The 18,984-nt window shown below is 50.7% G+C and overlaps 1 protein-coding gene across 4 annotated transcripts in view; it reads right to left on the bottom strand.

Moving 5' to 3' along the window:
- Positions 1-18,984, bottom strand: part of LOC138251924 (long-chain-fatty-acid--CoA ligase ACSBG2-like) — a 411,952-nt gene that overhangs the window by 222,958 nt on the left and 170,010 nt on the right. Inside the window, exon 1 of one of the 4 annotated variants that reach the window (XM_069205694.1) lies at positions 14,235-14,313. The exons of the other annotated variants lie outside the window; for them this stretch is intronic. Coding sequence (XP_069061795.1) covers positions 14,235-14,271 — 37 coding nt within the window. The 5' untranslated portion in view covers positions 14,272-14,313. Of the gene's footprint in view, positions 1-14,234; positions 14,314-18,984 lie in introns of those variants that run through there. 4 annotated transcript variants of the gene reach the window in all.

Below are 18,984 nucleotides of genomic sequence, written 5' to 3'. Positions count from 1 at the left end.
GAAAGGGCCAAGCCGTGGTCAGGGTCGATCTGTCCGGCTGCCACCGGGTGAGGGCGGATTACGGGTCAGATTGCAAGTGGAGCCCAAAGACATGCGGCCACCATGTCTGGAGTCCAGACCACGCCCCATCAGTTATTTTTAAAGACTGCATTACCATCACTAGTGATACCTCGGTCTTATGGGCTCAGGTGCGGCCTTTGGTTTTAACAGTCAATTCTTCCTCCAAAACCAGCACACCTGGTATGAGTGACTACAATCCACCATTCACCACTATTGCAGAATTACAAGCTCTCAGGAGTTCCCCATCATTGTTCGGGGGGGACAAGACATCTGGAAGGTCTATCAGAACTATAAGGATTGCCAATATCTCAGGGTGCAGCCAGATCTTTTAAGAAGCCACTATACAGGACACACTGGGTTCCTTCTTCTCTGAAGGTACAAAGCCAGGCTCACGAACACTACACATTGCGTCGTGTGACCACTGTCCCCCACACTATTTTCAGACGCAGAAAGCAGCGTAGTTAGAGTTGCCCTTGTAAGATCATACTGCCCTCCTCACCTGACCATGCTCCAAATGAGCCCTATCCCTTGGTCTCCAGGTGTTCTGGTGGTCGCCGGCCCAGCCTTAAGGACCACCCTATACTGGACCGAGGACAATCCCACACAACCCTGACACTACAAGTGAAAAGCACGAGGCGGGCCAAGAGCTGCAGTATTCAAAGGCGTAAAGGGCAGAAAGCGCTATCAGGAACAGCCTCAGATACAATAAAGAAAAAATACAACTTGGGCACACTGGAGGAAAAAGTGATTGAGAAGATATTAGTAAAGCTCAAGGCTTCACACAACCTCTTTAAATTGGTACCCGAGGATTAAACCCTACATCCGCAGGTATCAACAGCTCCTACGCATACTTTGTGACCAGTGCAACCACTACTTCACTGGTAAAATTCTTAAGAGTAGGCTAGTGGCCACAGCCAAGTGGCCTGATGCTCAGTATTCAAGTCAGGACTGGCAGATCCTGCTGAAGAGCAGGCGGGGTCCTTTCTACTCAGCCCTGTACCAGGACGAACAGCTGAGATGTTACTTGGACACAAACTCAGACAACCCTGACCAGCGTGGATTCTGCAACAAGTTTCCTCCTTGTTTGTGGTGGAGCTAAGCAATATCATGTTGTGTATCTAACAGGGTTTGATCCCAGCGCAGCTCTAAAGAGGAAGAGCTGTTCCCTGCCAGAAAAACCCTCTAGACCCCCAGCACTTAGTCCAGTTCAGGTCAATCTCTGATCTACTGACCCAGGCTAGGGCCAAGATTTACTTTGAACCACCCGTGTCTCCCAATAAAAATACACTCACTGAAGAGAACTTGGGTTTCTGCATGATGCCGTCACCATGAAATGTAGGGGCTCATGTCAATCTGAATTCCAGTGAATACTTGGGTGGGACAGACAACGACTTAGTACTTGTAAGGATAGGATCACTTGCACAGCTGGGTTTAGCACAGGTGACGCCCCGTGCGGCAATCTCCACCCTCCCCTCCCCAAAATCCACATTCCTTCACTACCACCCAGCAAAAGTGCCCCTCATCTCTCCATAGCCCATCTCTCAAACAAACTTGTTTTAAAGCGCTGGTAAAGTTTGGCTTTACTACTGCACTCAGCTATCCACATAAGATGGAGATCTGTTCTTTGCAGCAGGTACATTAACCCTCTGCGCTACTTTATGGCGAGTCGAAGCTGCCGGTAGACAAAACTTTCGCTCGGTCTGTAGCAGGAACTTTAACCACAAGAGTTATCTTGACATTTTTATTGGTGCCTCAAAGCTGGAGACACAAGGAACTCTGCAGCAGGTGATTTTAAATTGTAAGTTATTGCTAAGGGAGCGCCCGGTGTGGCTGCACCGGTCACACTGCCCTGAAGCCGGCCCTCATCGCTGGCATATCGTGAAACTAAGTCAGGCTTTTGTCCAGTCTATGGGCAGAGAACAGGCCGGAGATCTGTTGCCTCCAGGCCTCTTCGTTAAGAGGCCGAGTGCAGTTATTGGGACGGTGACGGTGCCCCCCAACCTCCAGGTCACTGCTTAGCTAAGCAAACAGGCACTGACCTCCGGGGTCCACCTAGAAGCTGCTGGATAAACCTCGCTGTAAATCACCGTCCAGGGAGGTGCAGCCTTTGCTGTTCAGGGCCCTTCCTGGCGGGTGGAACAGAATCCCCTTCGAGGGAGGACATCCGACTCCCCATCGACGTTGAGGAAACAACTTCTCAAGTTGCAAGAGGATGAATGGATGCATTGCCAGGCCGCAGCTCCAGCTTCTCCCCTTGGGCGGTCAGGTGGTTGTACGGTACTGTCAGGGTGCATTGTTAGGGGTACTGGTTAAACATTCCTTCTGCCAGGTTCCGGGGACATGTGATGCCCCACTGAAGTGGCAGCAGGCAAGGGAACCAATGAAAGGCACCGAACACCCTGGATGTGAACCCGGGGCAGCTTCGGCTGTGAACCCCAAGAAACATCCGGTCCCAGCGTTACCTTGCGTGCACGGGGCCCCGGAAGAACTGCTCCCGCCACAGGCTTCTTTAGTGCCTTGTGCCAATTAAAAGACTTCATTTATTACCCAGATTTACGCTCACGCCAATGCTGAGAAACGGTTTCAAAATTACTTTCTTTCCATTAAAATGTCTAATGAAAAGCCCTTCCTTCCAGCGGAGGCTGGGCTAGATGAATACTTGTGAGAGTCACTATTCTTGAGTTATTCAGCCTTGAGAAAAGATGAAATGCGCATTTGCTTCCTTATCGTGTGAATGCACATGCATTAAACTATACCTGCGCACAACTGCTGAGAAGAGCCACCCTGGCACCTCGGCTGCATCTAAACTCCGCACGGCGTCACAGCGGCTTCCAATCTAGATTTTCAAGCTAAATAACGTCCCATGAAACTTGTCTTTCTTGCCTCCTGTGAAAGTCAACACCCGCTATACTAGAACTCGGCGCCAAAACACCCAGGGAGGTGCAACAAGTGCAGCCGCACAGGGCGCTCACCTGGAAGGGGGTACTGACCTCAGGGGGGTGGGGGGGGGGGATGTCCAGCATTTATGTAGCAATTAAAAAAAAGTCGAGATACCTCTTGTGATTAACGTTGGTGCTATGGAGAGAAATCGGAGTTTTGTCTAGCGGCAGTTTTGACTCGCCATAAAGTAACAAAGAAAGAGGGTTAATGCGCCTGATGCATAGTTCAGTGCTTTGTGGATAGCGGAGTGGATTAGTAGAGGCAGCCTTTGCCAGAGCTTTAAAACAAATGAAACGTATGTGAGAGGGGGCTATACAGACATGAGGGGCACTTTTGCAGGGTGGTAGTGAGGGATCAAAGAAGGTGGTCACGGCCAAAAAGGATCACATCAGGCTCTACCAGCGCTAAAGCCAGCGCTGCCCACGCCTCAGAATTAACAGGCCCAGGCAGCAGAGCTATCCTTCACTCCAGGTCGTTGTAACACTCAAGAGTTCACAGCAGAGATCCTGTAGGTGGCAGGTGCTTTGGCCAGATGAGACTGGGTGCCTCCAGAAACAGGGAAACGCCATGAAGATCAAAAGTAAAGGAATATGGTTTTTATTACCATATTAAAATATGCAGACACAAACGAGGCCCACGAGCAGAACGATGCCAGTTTGTTCACAGGACTCCAGGCAAAGAACCTGGCATCCTAAGTACCATGCTTACCAGATGGAATGGTGCAGAGGTAATACAGAATTTTACAACACACAGAATATGGCAGAGACCTGAAAGGATTCCACAATAGACAGCAGTGCTATCTCGTCTTGTAGAATGAATGGGTCCAGGCAGCAGAGCTACCCCTCGACTGATACATAACACAAACGTATGATGCAGACAGCGGAGACATCCCACGTGCTCAATCCCAGACAGCAGAACTATCTTTGGTTTCACAGATCAGCGAAGCCTAGACAGTTTAGTTAACCCTCCGGTTACACACAAAGGATCAAACTCATAAGTATCACCGCAGAACTACTCACGCTACAGACGTTGCACACAACGTACATATTTGACAGGAGCCAGAAGAGCTATCCCTCCGGTTACAGGAAGTTGTGATTTCAGGCCTCAGACAGCAGAGCTATCACCAGGGTGTCTCAGATCGAACAATCTAAAGTCTGCGTCGGCAGAGCTATCTCCGGGGTGTCACATCCGACAATGTAGGGCCTTCGACGCCAAGCTATCTCTGGGGTGTCACATCAATGTACAGCCTTCGACGGCAGACCTAACTCCTGGGATGTCCCATAGGACAATGGGAGACTTTCGACAGCAGAGCTACCTCAAGTGTTAACAAGGACATATACAAGCGCATACTAAGTCCTCAGCAGAGCTATCTCTTGTACTACGTTTCATGACTAACAGATTAGCCGCGTGAGATGCTCAGGATCACACATGTCCACAAACATACAAGACACTACTTGTGCAGTCCCGAAACAACCAACCTCCAAGTGCAGCAAAGTGGGACAATCCCCTAGTGACCAGCAGTCAGAGGAAACGAGAGGGAGTCTCCTGGTGACCAGCGGACTCCGAGGGAACACACGAGGGAGTCTCCTGGTGACAAGCGGTCTCAGAGGGAACACATGAGGGAGTCTCCTGGTGACAGGCGGACTCCGAGGGAACACATGAGGGAGTCTCCTGGTGACAAGCGGTCTCAGAGGGAACACATGAGGGAGTCTCCTGGTGACAGGCGGACTCAGAGGGAACACATGAGGGAGTCTCCTGGTAACAAGCGGTCTCAGAGGGAACACATGAGGGAGTCTCCTGGTGACAGGCGGACTCAGAGGTAACAAGCGGTCTCAGAGGGAACACATGAGGGAGTCTCCTGGTGACAAGCGGACTCAGAGGGAACACATGAGGGAGTCTCCTGGTGACAGGCGGACTCAGAGGGAACACATGAGGGAGTCTCCTGGTGACAGGCGGACTCAGAGGGAACACATGGAGTCCCTGGTGACAAGCGGGAGTCTCCTGGTGACCAGCAGACTCCGAGGGAACACATGAGGGAGTCTCCTGGTAACAAGCGGTCTCAGAGGGAACACATGAGGGAGTCTCCTGGTGACAAGCGGACTCAGAGGGAACACATGGAGTCCCTGGTGACAAGCGGGAGTCTCCTGGTGACAGGCGGTCTCAGAGGGAACACATGAGGGAGTCTCCTGGTGACAGGCGGACTCAGAGGGAACACATGAGGGAGTCTCCTGGTAACAAGCGGTCTCAGAGGGAACACATGAGGAGTCTCCTGGTGACAAGCGGACTCAGAGGGAACACATGGAGTCCCTGGTGACAAGCGGGAGTCTCCTGGTGACAGGCGGTCTCAGAGGGAACACATGAGGGAGTCTCCTGGTGACAGGCGGACTCAGAGGGAACACATGAGGGAGTCTCCTGGTAACAAGCGGTCTCAGAGGGAACACATGAGGGAGTCTCCTGGTGACAGGCGGACTCAGAGGGAACACATGGAGTCCCTGGTGACAAGCGGGAGTCTCCTGGTGACCAGCAGACTCCGAGGGAACACATGAGGGAGTCTCCTGGTAACAAGCGGTCTCAGAGGGAACACATGAGGGAGTCTCCTGGTGACAAGCGGTCTCAGAGGGAACACATGAGGGAGTCTCCTGGTGACAAGCGGACTCAGAGGGAACACATGGAGTCCCTGGTGACAAGCGGGAGTCTCCTGGTGACAAGCGGACTCAGAGGGAACACATGAGGGAGTCTCCTGGTGACAAGCGGACTCAGAGGGAACACATGGAGTCCCTGGTGACAAGCGGGAGTCTCCTGGTGACAGGCGGTCTCAGAGGGAACACACGAGGGAGTCTCCTGGTGACAAGCGGTCTCAGAGGGAACACATGAGGGAGTCTCCTGGTGACAGGCGGACTCCGAGGGAACACATGAGGGAGTCTCCTGGTGACAAGCGGTCTCAGAGGGAACACATGAGGGAGTCTCCTGGTGACAGGCGGACTCAGAGGGAACACATGAGGGAGTCTCCTGGTAACAAGCGGTCTCAGAGGGAACACATGAGGGAGTCTCCTGGTGACAGGCGGACTCAGAGGTAACAAGCGGTCTCAGAGGGAACACATGAGGGAGTCTCCTGGTGACAAGCGGACTCAGAGGGAACACATGAGGGAGTCTCCTGGTGACAGGCGGACTCAGAGGGAACACATGAGGGAGTCTCCTGGTGACAGGCGGACTCAGAGGGAACACATGGAGTCCCTGGTGACAAGCGGGAGTCTCCTGGTGACCAGCAGACTCCGAGGGAACACATGAGGGAGTCTCCTGGTAACAAGCGGTCTCAGAGGGAACACATGAGGGAGTCTCCTGGTGACAAGCGGACTCAGAGGGAACACATGGAGTCCCTGGTGACAAGCGGGAGTCTCCTGGTGACAGGCGGTCTCAGAGGGAACACATGAGGGAGTCTCCTGGTGACAGGCGGACTCAGAGGGAACACATGAGGGAGTCTCCTGGTAACAAGCGGTCTCAGAGGGAACACATGAGGGAGTCTCCTGGTGACAAGCGGACTCAGAGGGAACACATGGAGTCCCTGGTGACAAGCGGGAGTCTCCTGGTGACAGGCGGTCTCAGAGGGAACACATGAGGGAGTCTCCTGGTGACAGGCGGACTCAGAGGGAACACATGAGGGAGTCTCCTGGTAACAAGCGGTCTCAGAGGGAACACATGAGGGAGTCTCCTGGTGACAGGCGGACTCAGAGGGAACACATGGAGTCCCTGGTGACAAGCGGGAGTCTCCTGGTGACCAGCAGACTCCGAGGGAACACATGAGGGAGTCTCCTGGTAACAAGCGGTCTCAGAGGGAACACATGAGGGAGTCTCCTGGTGACAAGCGGTCTCAGAGGGAACACATGAGGGAGTCTCCTGGTGACAAGCGGACTCAGAGGGAACACATGGAGTCCCTGGTGACAAGCGGGAGTCTCCTGGTGACAAGCGGACTCAGAGGGAACACATGAGGGAGTCTCCTGGTGACAGGCGGACTCAGAGGGAACACATGGAGTCCCTGGTGACATGAGGGAGTCTCCTGGTGACAGGCGGACTCAGAGGGAACACATGGAGTCCCTGGTGACATGAGGGAGTCTCCTGGTGACAAGCGGACTCAGAGGGAACACATGAGGGAGTCTCCTGGTGACAAGCGGACTCAGAGGGAACACATGAGGGAGTCTCCTGGTGACAGGCGGACTCAGAGGGAACACATGAGGGAGTCTCCTGGTGACAGGCGGACTCAGAGGGAACACATGAGGGAGTCTCCTGGTGACAGGCGGACTCAGAGGGAACACATGAGGGAGTCTCCTGGTGACAGGCGGACTCAGAGGGAACACATGGAGTTCTCCTGGTGACAGGCGGACTCAGAGGGAACACATGGAGTTCTCCTGGTGACAGGCGGACTCAGAGGGAACACATGGAGTCCCTGGTGACAAGCGTGAGTCTCCTGGTGACAAGCGGACTCAGAGGGAACACATGAGGGAGTCTCCTGGTGACAAGCGGACTCAGAGGGAACACATGAGGGAGTCTCCTGGTGACAAGCGGGAGTCTCCTGGTGACAAGCGGACTCAGAGGGAACACATGAGGGAGTCTCCTGGTGACAAGCGGTCTCAGAGGAAACACATGAGGGAGTCTCCTGGTGACAGGCGGACTCAGAGGAAACACATGAGGGAGTCTCCTGGTGACAGGCGGACTCAGAGGGAACACATAGAGTCCCTGGTGACAAGCGGGAGTCTCCTGGTGACAAGCGGACTCAGAGGGAACACATGAGGGAGTCTCCTGGTGACAGGCGGACTCAGAGGGAACACATGGAGTCCCTGGTGACAAGCGGGAGTCTCCTGGTGACAAGCGGACTCAGAGGGAACACATGAGGGAGTCTCCTGGTGACAGGCGGACTCAGAGGGAACACATGAGGGAGTCTCCTGGTGACAGGCGGACTCAGAGGGAACACATGGAGTCCCTGGTGACAGGCGGACTCAGAGGGAACACATGGAGTCTCTGGTGACAGGCGGGAGTCTCCTGGTGACAAGCGGACTCAGAGGGAACACATGAGGGAGTCTCCTGGTGACAAGCGGACTCAGAGGGAACACATGGAGTCTCTGGTGACAAGCGGGAGTCTCCTGGTGACAAGCGGACTCAGAGGGAACACATGAGGGAGTCTCCTGGTGACAAGCGGACTCAGAGGGAACACATGGAGTCTCTGGTGACAAGCGGGAGTCTCCTGGTGACAAGCGGTCTCAGAGGAAACACATGAGGGAGTCTCCTGGTGACAGGCGGACTCAGAGGAAACACATGAGGGAGTCTCCTGGTGACAGGCGGACTCAGAGGGAACACATGAGGGAGTCTCCTGGTGACAAGCGGACTCAGAGGGAACACATGGAGTCCCTGGTGACAAGCGGGATTCTCCTGGTGACAAGCGGACTCAGAGGGAACACATGAGGGAGTCTCCTGGTGACAGGCGGACTCAGAGGGAACACATGAGGGAGTCTCCTGGTGACAGGCGGACTCAGAGGGAACACATGGAGTCCCTGGTGACAGGCGGACTCAGAGGGAACACATGGAGTCTCTGGTGACAAGCGGGAGTCTCCTGGTGACAAGCGGACTCAGAGGGAACACATGAGGGAGTCTCCTGGTGACAAGCGGACTCAGAGGGAACACATGGAGTCTCTGGTGACAAGCGGGAGTCTCCTGGTGACAAGCGGACTCAGAGGGAACACATGAGGGAGTCTCCTGGTGACAAGCGGACTCAGAGGGAACACATGGAGTCCCTGGTGACAGGCGGACTCAGAGGGAACACATGGAGTCTCTGGTGACAAGCGGGAGTCTCCTGGTGACAAGCGGACTCAGAGGGAACACATGAGGGAGTCTCCTGGTGACAAGCGGACTCAGAGGGAACACATGGAGTCCCTGGTGACAAGCGGGAGTCTCCTGGTGACAAGCGGACTCAGAGGGAACACATGAGGGAGTCTCCTGGTGACAGGCAGTATCTGAGAGGAAACAAGGAGTCTCCTAGTGACAAGCAGTCTTCCACAGTAAGCAAGGTTGTCTCCTAGTGGCAAGCAGTCTCCCAGAGGAAACAACTGAGGTAATCTCCTAGTGACAAGCGGTCTCAGAGGAAATAAATGAGGGAGTGTACTAGTGGCAAACAGTCTCCCAGAGCAAGTGAGGAAGTCTCCTTGCGACAAGCAGTCTCCCAGAGGACACAATCTCCTACTGACAAAGTCTGAGAGGACCAAGTGAGGAAGTCTTCTAGTGACAAGCTGTAAGAAATTGAGTCTTTCCACTGATGGAGGTTAAGACCAGTCTCAAGCAACAAAAGCTATGTGCATCGGGGTGAAACACTAACTGCTTAACTCTGGTGGCATGGCACAAAACACTCAGGCTGTACTTAGGCAGGCACTGTGTTAAGTATTTATGCAGCACACACATAGTAAAGGCAAAACTCAAGAGAAAAAAAATCAACACCAATTAGGGAAAAAAGGAAACTTTAATACATAATTTGATACCAAAACAACTTAAATCCAATCAGTAGTATCAGAGTGTTATAAATTGGGTTTCTGCTTGCCAGAGTATGCACCCTGTACAAGCAGGAACCACCACTCTAGTCAGGGTAAGTCACGTACACACTTTAACCTATACTCACCCACTGGAAGCTTGGCACAGAGCAGGCAGGCTTAACTTAAAAGGCAATGTGTGAAGTATTTGTACAACACATACAGTAACAATGAAAACTCCATACAGGTTTAGGGGAAAAATAACATTTATCTGAGTAAATCAAGAGCAAAACAACAAAAATCCAATCAGTAGAAGTTGTGATATTAATTTTTAAAGAACAAATGTAACAATAGTGCTTAGAAGTCACTAGCAGTGAAAAGGTTACTTAAGGCCGCGAGGGACCAGTGCAAATCCAAAGTTCAGGCCGATGTGTAGGTATTTTCCATACAGTCATGTCACTGCGTCTGGCTCTGAAGAGATTAATGCAATAAGTTGTTGCCACGCAGTGCACTGTCGTCGGGCCATGCAGGCTTGGAATTCACTGGCTAACAGCCTTTGCGTCAAAGGGCAATGCAGGCCTCACAGTATTGAAAAGCTACTTTGGGTTTACATGAAAAACTTACAAGTACACGTCCTTCCTTTTACTTGCCTAGCCCCCTGCCCTATGGGCTACTTCGGGCCTGCCTTAGGGGAAACATAATAAAAGGCAAGCGGTTTTAAATGCCAAGTCGAAGTGGTGGTGGTACTGCACGTGCGCGCACACACACACACAGCCAAGGCAGGCCTCAGACATGTTTACAGGGCTACTTAAGTGGTTGTCACAATCAGTGCTGCTAGCCTGCTATTAGCATTTAATTTACAGGCCCTGGGTATATGGTATATCACTTTACAAGGGACTTAAGTAAATTAAAGATGCCAATTGTGGATACACCAATGTTGCCATGTGTAGGGGAGAAGCACATGCACTTTAGCACTAGTCAGCAGTGATAAAGTGCTCACAGTCTCAAGTCCAACAAAAAGCTACAGCAAAAACATGAGGTGAATCAAAGTCTAGGGGAAGACTACCCTGAGGCGGCAGGTGTAACAGGGCTAAGGGATTTTAAAGTTTTAAGTGAAAAATACTACCTAAAAGATCAAAGTGCAGACTGCTGGCATCTAGTTGATGATACTGGGACAAAGTCAAAAGTTATGGCCGACCGCGATGGAGCGCGGTCCAGATACACAAGGTGGATAGAGCCAAGCCTCTCCTTACCTTCAGGCTTGTATGAGATTTTAAAGGATAGACCCTGAGAAGGTAAAGATTAGCGGGGCAGGCAGCTGGCGGTCACACTACAGATTTTTACGTTTGGACTGTCACTTTTTTGGAAGTCGAAAATCGCTAGCAGGATGAAGCTGCAGCAGACCCTCAAGGACTCCATGAAGCCAGAACCCTTTCAAAGAGGACCCGCTGACCAAGATTTGCTGCTGCAGAGAAAAATGCAGAGGGAGCTACAGCGAAGTCAGGCTGACTGGTGACGCACCTTGGGCAGACTGGTGAGCAAGTAACCCCAGTCTGTCAGTTCTCAGGCCATTTATTTGGTGCTAAATTGTCCGAGGTGGGCGCTGTTAAAAGCCCATATACGTACCAACACGTCAGAAAAGCAGAGCTTGCATGCTGCTATGCTTGGCCTAAAAAAGAGAATTAGGCCTTGCAAAAGTTATATTTTGTCAGGTCGATTTGGTAATTTTAAACTGCACACAGGCTGTAATGGCAAGCTTGGGACATGATTTAAAGGGATTCTTAAGTGGGTGGCACAATAAGAGCTGCAGGCCCACCAGTAGTATTTAGTTTACAGGCCCTAGGTACATGTAGTACCACTTTAATAGGGCGCTATAAGCAAGGCAACTGGAATTATGGGAGTGTGCGGCTGCAGCAAATTTCACAGAACTATAGCAGTACTGAATTTGCAACAATCCATCATCCGCCACATAATCTGCAGATTTTAACAAAAATATAGTTTCCAGCTCAAACGGTTGAAAGGTTACTAAAAACGCAGTGACATGTTGTGCATCGGCTGGACCTTTGGAAAGCTGCACTGGTCACCTGTTTGTTGCTTATTGCTATATTTGGGTATTAAAATGGCACTAATGAGGTGCAACCAATACTCAGTGTTACCAAGTTTAACAAGCATTTGCAATGCAATGGGTCTCGCGTTTGAGGTAGAGCTATTAGTATTGTAAATTCCAAACTGGACTTTTCTTGCCACACAAACTGAAAATAAAAATTTAAACTGTTGACGTAAGCAAGCAGATTCAAAGCGCTGCCGTGAGCATGGAGGAGACAAAAGGAAAAATAAGTTCACTCACAGTCAAACTTATCAGCAAAAGTGCAATTATCCATGTAACAGGGTCGATGGCCAAGATGGTAACAAAACCACACTACAGACAGATACTCAAGGGACCTTTATTGTCAGTCGCTTACCAACACTGCCAACACCATGTTGTAGGACTCCCATTGTTAGAATGAGACTGCTGGATTAGGGGCTGCAGCACCACTGTTTGTGGGTGACCGAGTCAATCCCGCACAGGCTTGGCAGCAGTCAGCCCAACCCTTATGGCTAGCTACCAGCACCTCACCAAAAACTGAAAGAAAAGGTGATTTGTGGCAGCCTGAAACATAACACACTGAGTCTTCATAGGGGAAGTTGTGGTCAACAATTCTCACCCCTTTCTCTCATTAGCAAAAAGGTCTCCTACATACACAGGCCAAAGAAAAAGATGCAGGATTGTTTTCAATACATTTATTGAAAAGACTGCAGTCTACGACAAAATGTAGGAGCTGCAATTATTAGGGCAATGAGACTTAACAGATTTAGAATAATGGTGACCAGCTAGAAGAAACAGTCCCAACATATTTGAATAACATACATAGATAGGCTAAATTCATCTATCTAACTCCTAAGCAAGAGCCTAGCGGGGATAGTCCAGTCTGTCTGTACTTACTGCATGAAAGGAGCACCCACGTTCGTTACATGAAAGATAGGGGTCTCCCGTTCGCCTCCTGGGTTGGTGGCAGAGACAGGCCTGAGGTCAGCAATGGAATGGCATACAGTGTTGATGGAATCCTGGCTGGAATGACCTCCCTGTTGAGCCTTTGCCTGCACACAGGCACATGTGTCAGGCCTAAAATTAAGTGTCAGACTGTTTACATACTCTTGTGGCAACAATTTAGCTGGATCATCATGTACTGTTCTTGTCAACCTCGGACAGAGGGACATGGTGAAGTGGTGTGCACAGAACAGCAACCATGCTTTTGCAGAATCACAAAGTTGCAGCTGATTTAAACATAAAAACATCCTCCAAGGCCAACTAAAACTGAAAAACGGAATAAATGAAATCAGAGCCCATATGTAGGTGAAAGGGCACAGGCCACAAGCCTAAGCTAAAATGTGTGCAAAAGGAGAGTGTAAGATGAACCCACAACAGTACTACTTATACTGGAGACTGGCTGTCACAGCTGTATGTCACCTCCACCTGTACACAGTACTACAGGAACAGGTCAAGTGACAGCCAGTCTCCAGTCTCTCATCCTCACCTGTACACACCTACACAAATAGCTGTGACCGCCAGTCCCCAGCCTCATACCACCTTTACACAGTACTACCCATATAACAGTGAAAGCCAGTCTCTAGTCTCACTCTCCCTGAACACAGTACTACCAGTATGACTGACAGTCAGCCTCCAGCCTTTCACCTCCACCAGTACACAGTACTACCCGCACAGCTGTGACAGTCCACAGCCTCTCACCTGCACACAGTACTACCCGTACAGCTATGATAGCCAGTCTCCAACCTCTCAACTCCACCTGTACACAGTACTACACATTCAGCTGAGACAGCCAGCCTCTAACTTCCATCTGTATACAGTACTACCCATACAGCTGTGACAGTCCACAGCCTGTCACCTACACACAGTACTACCCGTACAGCTGTGACAGCCAGCCTCTCCTCCACCTGTACACAGTACTACCCATATAGATGTGACAGCCAGTCCACAGCCTGTCACCTCTATCTGTACACAGTACTCTGTACAACTGAAAGCCAGCCTCACCCCCACCTGTACACACCACCATCTGTACAGGTCAGTGACTGCCAGTCTCAAGGCTCTCACCCCCACCTGTACACAGTACCACCTATCCAGGGCAGTGACTGCCAGTCTCCAGCCCCACCCTACCCCCCTAACAGTGCTCATGGAAGTCAGAGCGCCTCGCCTGCACCTGCACTGTCCCTGCTGATGATTCCTATGGTGAGCCGGAGTACAATGCACTGCCTCTCACTGGAGACAGGTCTCCACCTGTACAGGCTAGTGACTGCCAGTCTCCAGCCTCTCACCTCCACCTGCACATGTACGTAGCACCATCTGTACAGGTCAGCGACTGCCAGTCTGCAGCCTCTCGTCTCCACCTGTACAGGTCAGCGACTGCCAGTCTGCAGCCTCTCACCTCCACCTGTACACAGCACCATCTGCACAGGTCAGTGACCTGTAGCCTCCAGCCTCACCCCCACCTGTACAGGTCAGTGATAGCCGTCTACACCCTCATCCCCACAGGGGGGAGGTGGGGTGACTGCCAGTCCCCAAGCTGTCACCCCCACCTGTGCACAATACCACCTATACAGGTCAGTGGCAGGCAACCTCTAGCCCCACCCTTACCTGTGCTCGTGGCAGACACAAACCGAGCTCCTCACCTGTACCAGCACCGTCGCTGCTGCTGCTGCTTCCCATGGTGAGCCGAGTGCACTGCTTCTCACTGGGGAGCTCTCTACCTGCCTGGGTGCACTGTACCTGGGACACGCCCTCGGCCGCGGCCCACGGGTCCTAGCGCCGCCCGGTGCATCCACAGGTGAGGGAGGGGCACCGACAATGCATCAACAGCCCCGATCTGCACATAAGTGCCTCTCCGAGAACCTGTCCTGGAGCATGCACTCGGTGTGGATTTCTTCATTCACCCTGCGTAAGACCAGACAATGCCAGATCAGGAGGCAATGGGAGATTATGGTTTGTCCAGGATCAAACAGTTTGTTAAAGCAGTAGAGCCGAGATGTCGTCACACTGCTGCTTGCTATAAACTATACCTTCATCGCAATACTGCATTTTAATAAATAGAACACTGGGAAATTCTCCCTTCCCAGTGTAACATCTGGTCAATTTTTGAATAAAACACTTAATAGCATCCTTTGCACCCGTATCAAATATACCCACTTTTTGCCATCTGGGAGCAGAAAATCGGTTCTAAAAGATTGTCGGTGAGCAGTTTGGTCTCCCAGGAGGCGGCGCTGTGTCTCCCAGTTCACACACCCCTTCTGGGGTGTCGGATACTGAGAGGCCCGGGGGCTGCCCCTCTCCGGGGCACTCCTGTGTCTGCCCCTGCCACCTTTAGTTGAGTTATTTCGGAGGTCAAGCATCCTGGCTCCAGGGCTGAACAGGTCCAGCGGCGCTCAGAGGTTACTAGGCGCTAGGAGAGCTAGACACTCCCATCTACCACAGCTGCCAAAGTTTACAACTATTTCATTCTATCTGGACGCCAGAGTTAAGTTCTAGGCTCGTTTTGCAGAACTGAGAATGGATACTTATCACACTTGAAGTGAATCTCCGCCGAGTTTTACCTTTTAGTGAGGCCTCAATTTGAGGAAGGTGGCTTCGACTGAAACTACAAAATATGCGCCACCATCTGCCCCCTGCCACCCAACACGCGGCTTCTGACGCCTCCACGAGGCTGGCCAGCCTACTTCCCGGGCCGGCATGCCGGATGTTATAGCGCTGTGAAGCCCTGGGCGCTCTGATCCCGACCAGCAACCGAATGGTGCCGACCTTTGGAAAAGAAAAACAAGGTGAGTTCCGGCGTTGGCTCAACTTTGGGATTTGGGGTAAATTGTGATTCCCCGTAGCTAATGTAAGCTGGTGCTCGTGTAAAGTGTTCCAATGCCCCTGGCTAAGCCAGCGCCATATAAAACTGCAAAGTAAACACAAAGGTTACTGGCAACAGTGACTGATCCTGCAGGCGTGGTGCACGAACTGCGGTAGAGGGGAAAACCAGCCCAGGGACCCAAATAAGTGTCCCCCTCCCCTCAAAGGGCCCAGAGTTAGCTAGACTTGTACCTCGGCCGATCAGGTACCCAGTGCGGACTGAGACGCCTTCTGGCTTGGGATAGTTGTGTTGGACAAGCTACACACCTTTGGTAACGCTCTTTCTGGTGGATACTCTAACCGCAGACTCCTCCCCTCCCAGACTGGATCGACAATGCTGGTGCATGCCGCGGGGTAGCACCGTGCAGCCACGCGCCGGCTCCGCTGCGCCCCAGAAGTGACCGGAGGGAGCTGCGTATAACCACATTGCTGCACGCAGATGCCAGTTTCTTACTTCACTCTTGGAATAGTTAGACGCAGAGCATGAAACGATTGGTGGTAGTAGTGTGCCGAATCCTAACTTAGGACCTTTTTAGATATGAAAAGGTAAATTTCACAAAGAAGGGAAGGGGGGGGGGGGGCGGGGCAGGGGGGAAGATGGTGAGAAACCAGTGAGTTGATCTCCACCAGAAAGTTACCAAAGGTAAGTAACTTATTCTGCTGATGCATACTCCCAACATCAAGTTCTTCACACTAGAAAAAAGATACCGTTGCGGAGGCCCTGGAGTGGACTCAGTCCATGACACACACATCCCCCCCCCACCCCCCCCCCCAAAAAAAACCCAAAAAAGTGTAATGTCCTTCCCTAATGACTAGCTGCTAAAGCAGGAGTATTTTGTGACCATGTGCACTGCTGCCCATATCTCATCCTTGCAGAAAAAGGACAGACTGCAATTCCAACACAGCAAAGGCAGCCTTGGCCCGTGGAACGCGCCCTCAGACATTCCAGGGAAGATTCATGGCCAGTGTGCAGCAGATCTTCATGCAGAAGAAGCCATCTTAACTGGGTACTCGTCTGCACAGCCTTTCCTTTCTTCACCATTTAGAACTCCAGAAAAAGCTAATCGTCACTCTGTTCTTTGGTATGAACCATGTAAAAGCTTAAAGTCCCTCTGAGATCAAGTGTAAGCCCGTCTACTTCTTTCAAGGGCCGGGGAGGAACAACAAATGCTTGCAGTTTGACGGACTGCCCATTCGAAAGGGAGCCACAGTCAGCACCAGTTTGTCTGGGAGCAGAAAAAAAAAAAAAAAAAAAAAAGACGACGTAGGACGGTTGCGCAGTCAGTACCTGGAGGTCACTCATGCGACACGCCAAACAAATTAGGGTCCCACTGTGGCATCAAAAATTGTTTGGGCGGAAACATGGAACAAACCTTCAATATAGGTGATTTAAACAAGAACAGTGAGTAATAACCTTTAATTATGCGCAATTCAACGCCTTTGCATGCCAAAGAAAAAAACAAACAGGAGAATATCCAATAGCTTGCTTTGCAAGTCTTGTGAACTTCACGCTTGGCCACAAATTTATCCCAGGGCCCACCATAGATGAACTTCGTGAAAAAATGTCTGGCAGTGAGGACGATATTCACAGCTTCCAGTGGCAGATCAAACAAACTGCCATTGCTCGGTCTTCATCCACGGAAGTGTATATTGTGCAGGTTTGGGTGAAGGACCCTGCTGTTCTGGTACAAAAGAAGATCCAGTCAAAGTGGGGGCCTGACCGAAAGGCAAATGCTCATACTCCGAAGTTCCAGGTAACCCACAGCTCCTGGCCCAACCCAGAGCCACTAGAGACTTGGGCCTGGTTTCTTTTTTTCAGAACTCTGGACAGGGGAGACCGGGAGTGGATGGGTTACAGGATTCCAGTGTCCCTGGTAGGAAACTTGAAGGCACAAAACCTTTAACTTTGCACACTCAACAGTGGCAAAAAAATAAATAATCTAGCCAAGAATATCTGCTCTATGGAGTCTTGGAGCATAGACTACTGAAGATCCACCAGGTAGTCATCTGAGCTTGTCCTGCCTACGATTCAAGGACCTCACCAAGTGGTTCATGACCAGGCAAATTCTTGGACATGCCAGTCAACTCCAGAGGTGGAGAGCTGCTTGACGGAGGACACAGGAGCCCACTCCACCCTGCCTGTTCCAGTACCATACAGTGTAGTCTAAACCGGCACAAGCCTCCCTTTGATGGATAACAGGAAGGTTTTCAAAGTCAGAGAAATGACCAGCACCTCCAATGGACTTCTGGACCAGGCTTCTACTGGATTCCCTTGATATTCACCTCTCAAACCCTGCTGCTGAACCAACTGCATCTGAGCAGCCACCAATATAGACCGTGAGCCGTTGCTTCTGAAATATCGACAGCTGTCCAGTTTCTTTGACAATGTTAAAAAAAAAAAACTTCAATTTCTATTACAGAATCCACAGGTGCCACATGGCATAGATGAACAGTGAGCTGCAGGAGGCCACAATGCTCTAAGATAGCAGGCAAGAGGATGAATGGGGATCATAACTCAAATGTCCGACTCATGATACTGAACATGTAAGTTGAAAAAAGATGAAACTTTTAAGTGTGGGTAATAAATGGTAATAAAATTGGTTGTAATAAAAACTCTTAAGTGTGTCACTCGCTACAGTGGAGGTAAGACCTTGGACGACTCACTGTAGGAGGCTGGCCTGGCTTATAGTGTGTACCCTGTGGTACTTACACCTTGTGCCAGGTCCAGTTATCACTTATTAGTAGAATAGAGGTGTTTCTAGCAGCTTAGGCTGATAGAAGGTAGCTATGGCAAAGCAGCTTAAGCTGAACTAGGAGACCTGCAAAGCTCCTACTATACCACTGGTGTCATATGCACAATATCATAAGAAAAAAACACAATACACAGAGTTACTAAAAATAAAAGGTACTTTATCGTTATGACAATATGCCAAAAGTATCTCAGAGTACCCTCAGTTAGAAGGTAAGTAATATACACAAGTCCTATGTACACAAACCCAAAACAGGTAAGTAATAGTAAGAAAAGTAATGCAAACGGTGTAGGATGCAATAGGTGAACATAGGTCTAGGGGCAACACAAACCATATACTCCAAAAGTGGAATGCGAATCACGAATGGACCCCAGACCTATGGGAGCTTGTAGAGGGTCGCTGGGACTGTAAGAAAACAGTCAGGGTGTCCAAGATACCTGTAGGAAAGTACCATCTTGCCAGGCATGTTACCCCCATTTTTCACTGTATATATGTTGTTTTAGTTGTATGTGTCACTGGGACCCTGGTAACCCAGGGCCCCAGTGCTCATATGTGTGCCTGAATGTGTTACCTGTGTAGTGACTAACTGTCTCACTGAGGCTCTGCTAATCAGAACCTCAGTGGTTATGCTCTCTCATTTCTTTCAAATTGTCACTGACAGGCTAGTGACCAATTTTACCAATTTACATTGGCTTACTGGAACACCCTTATAATTCCCTAGTATATGGTACTGAGGTACCCAAGGTATTGGGGTTCCAGGAGATCCCTATGGGCTGCAGCA

Source organism: Pleurodeles waltl, chromosome 1_2 (assembly GCF_031143425.1).
Source record: "Pleurodeles waltl isolate 20211129_DDA chromosome 1_2, aPleWal1.hap1.20221129, whole genome shotgun sequence".
In the NCBI taxonomy this organism is placed as follows: domain Eukaryota; kingdom Metazoa; phylum Chordata; class Amphibia; order Caudata; family Salamandridae; genus Pleurodeles; species Pleurodeles waltl.
Note: the sequence above shows the minus strand (reverse complement) of the source record. Positions and strands in the feature narration are given on the sequence as shown.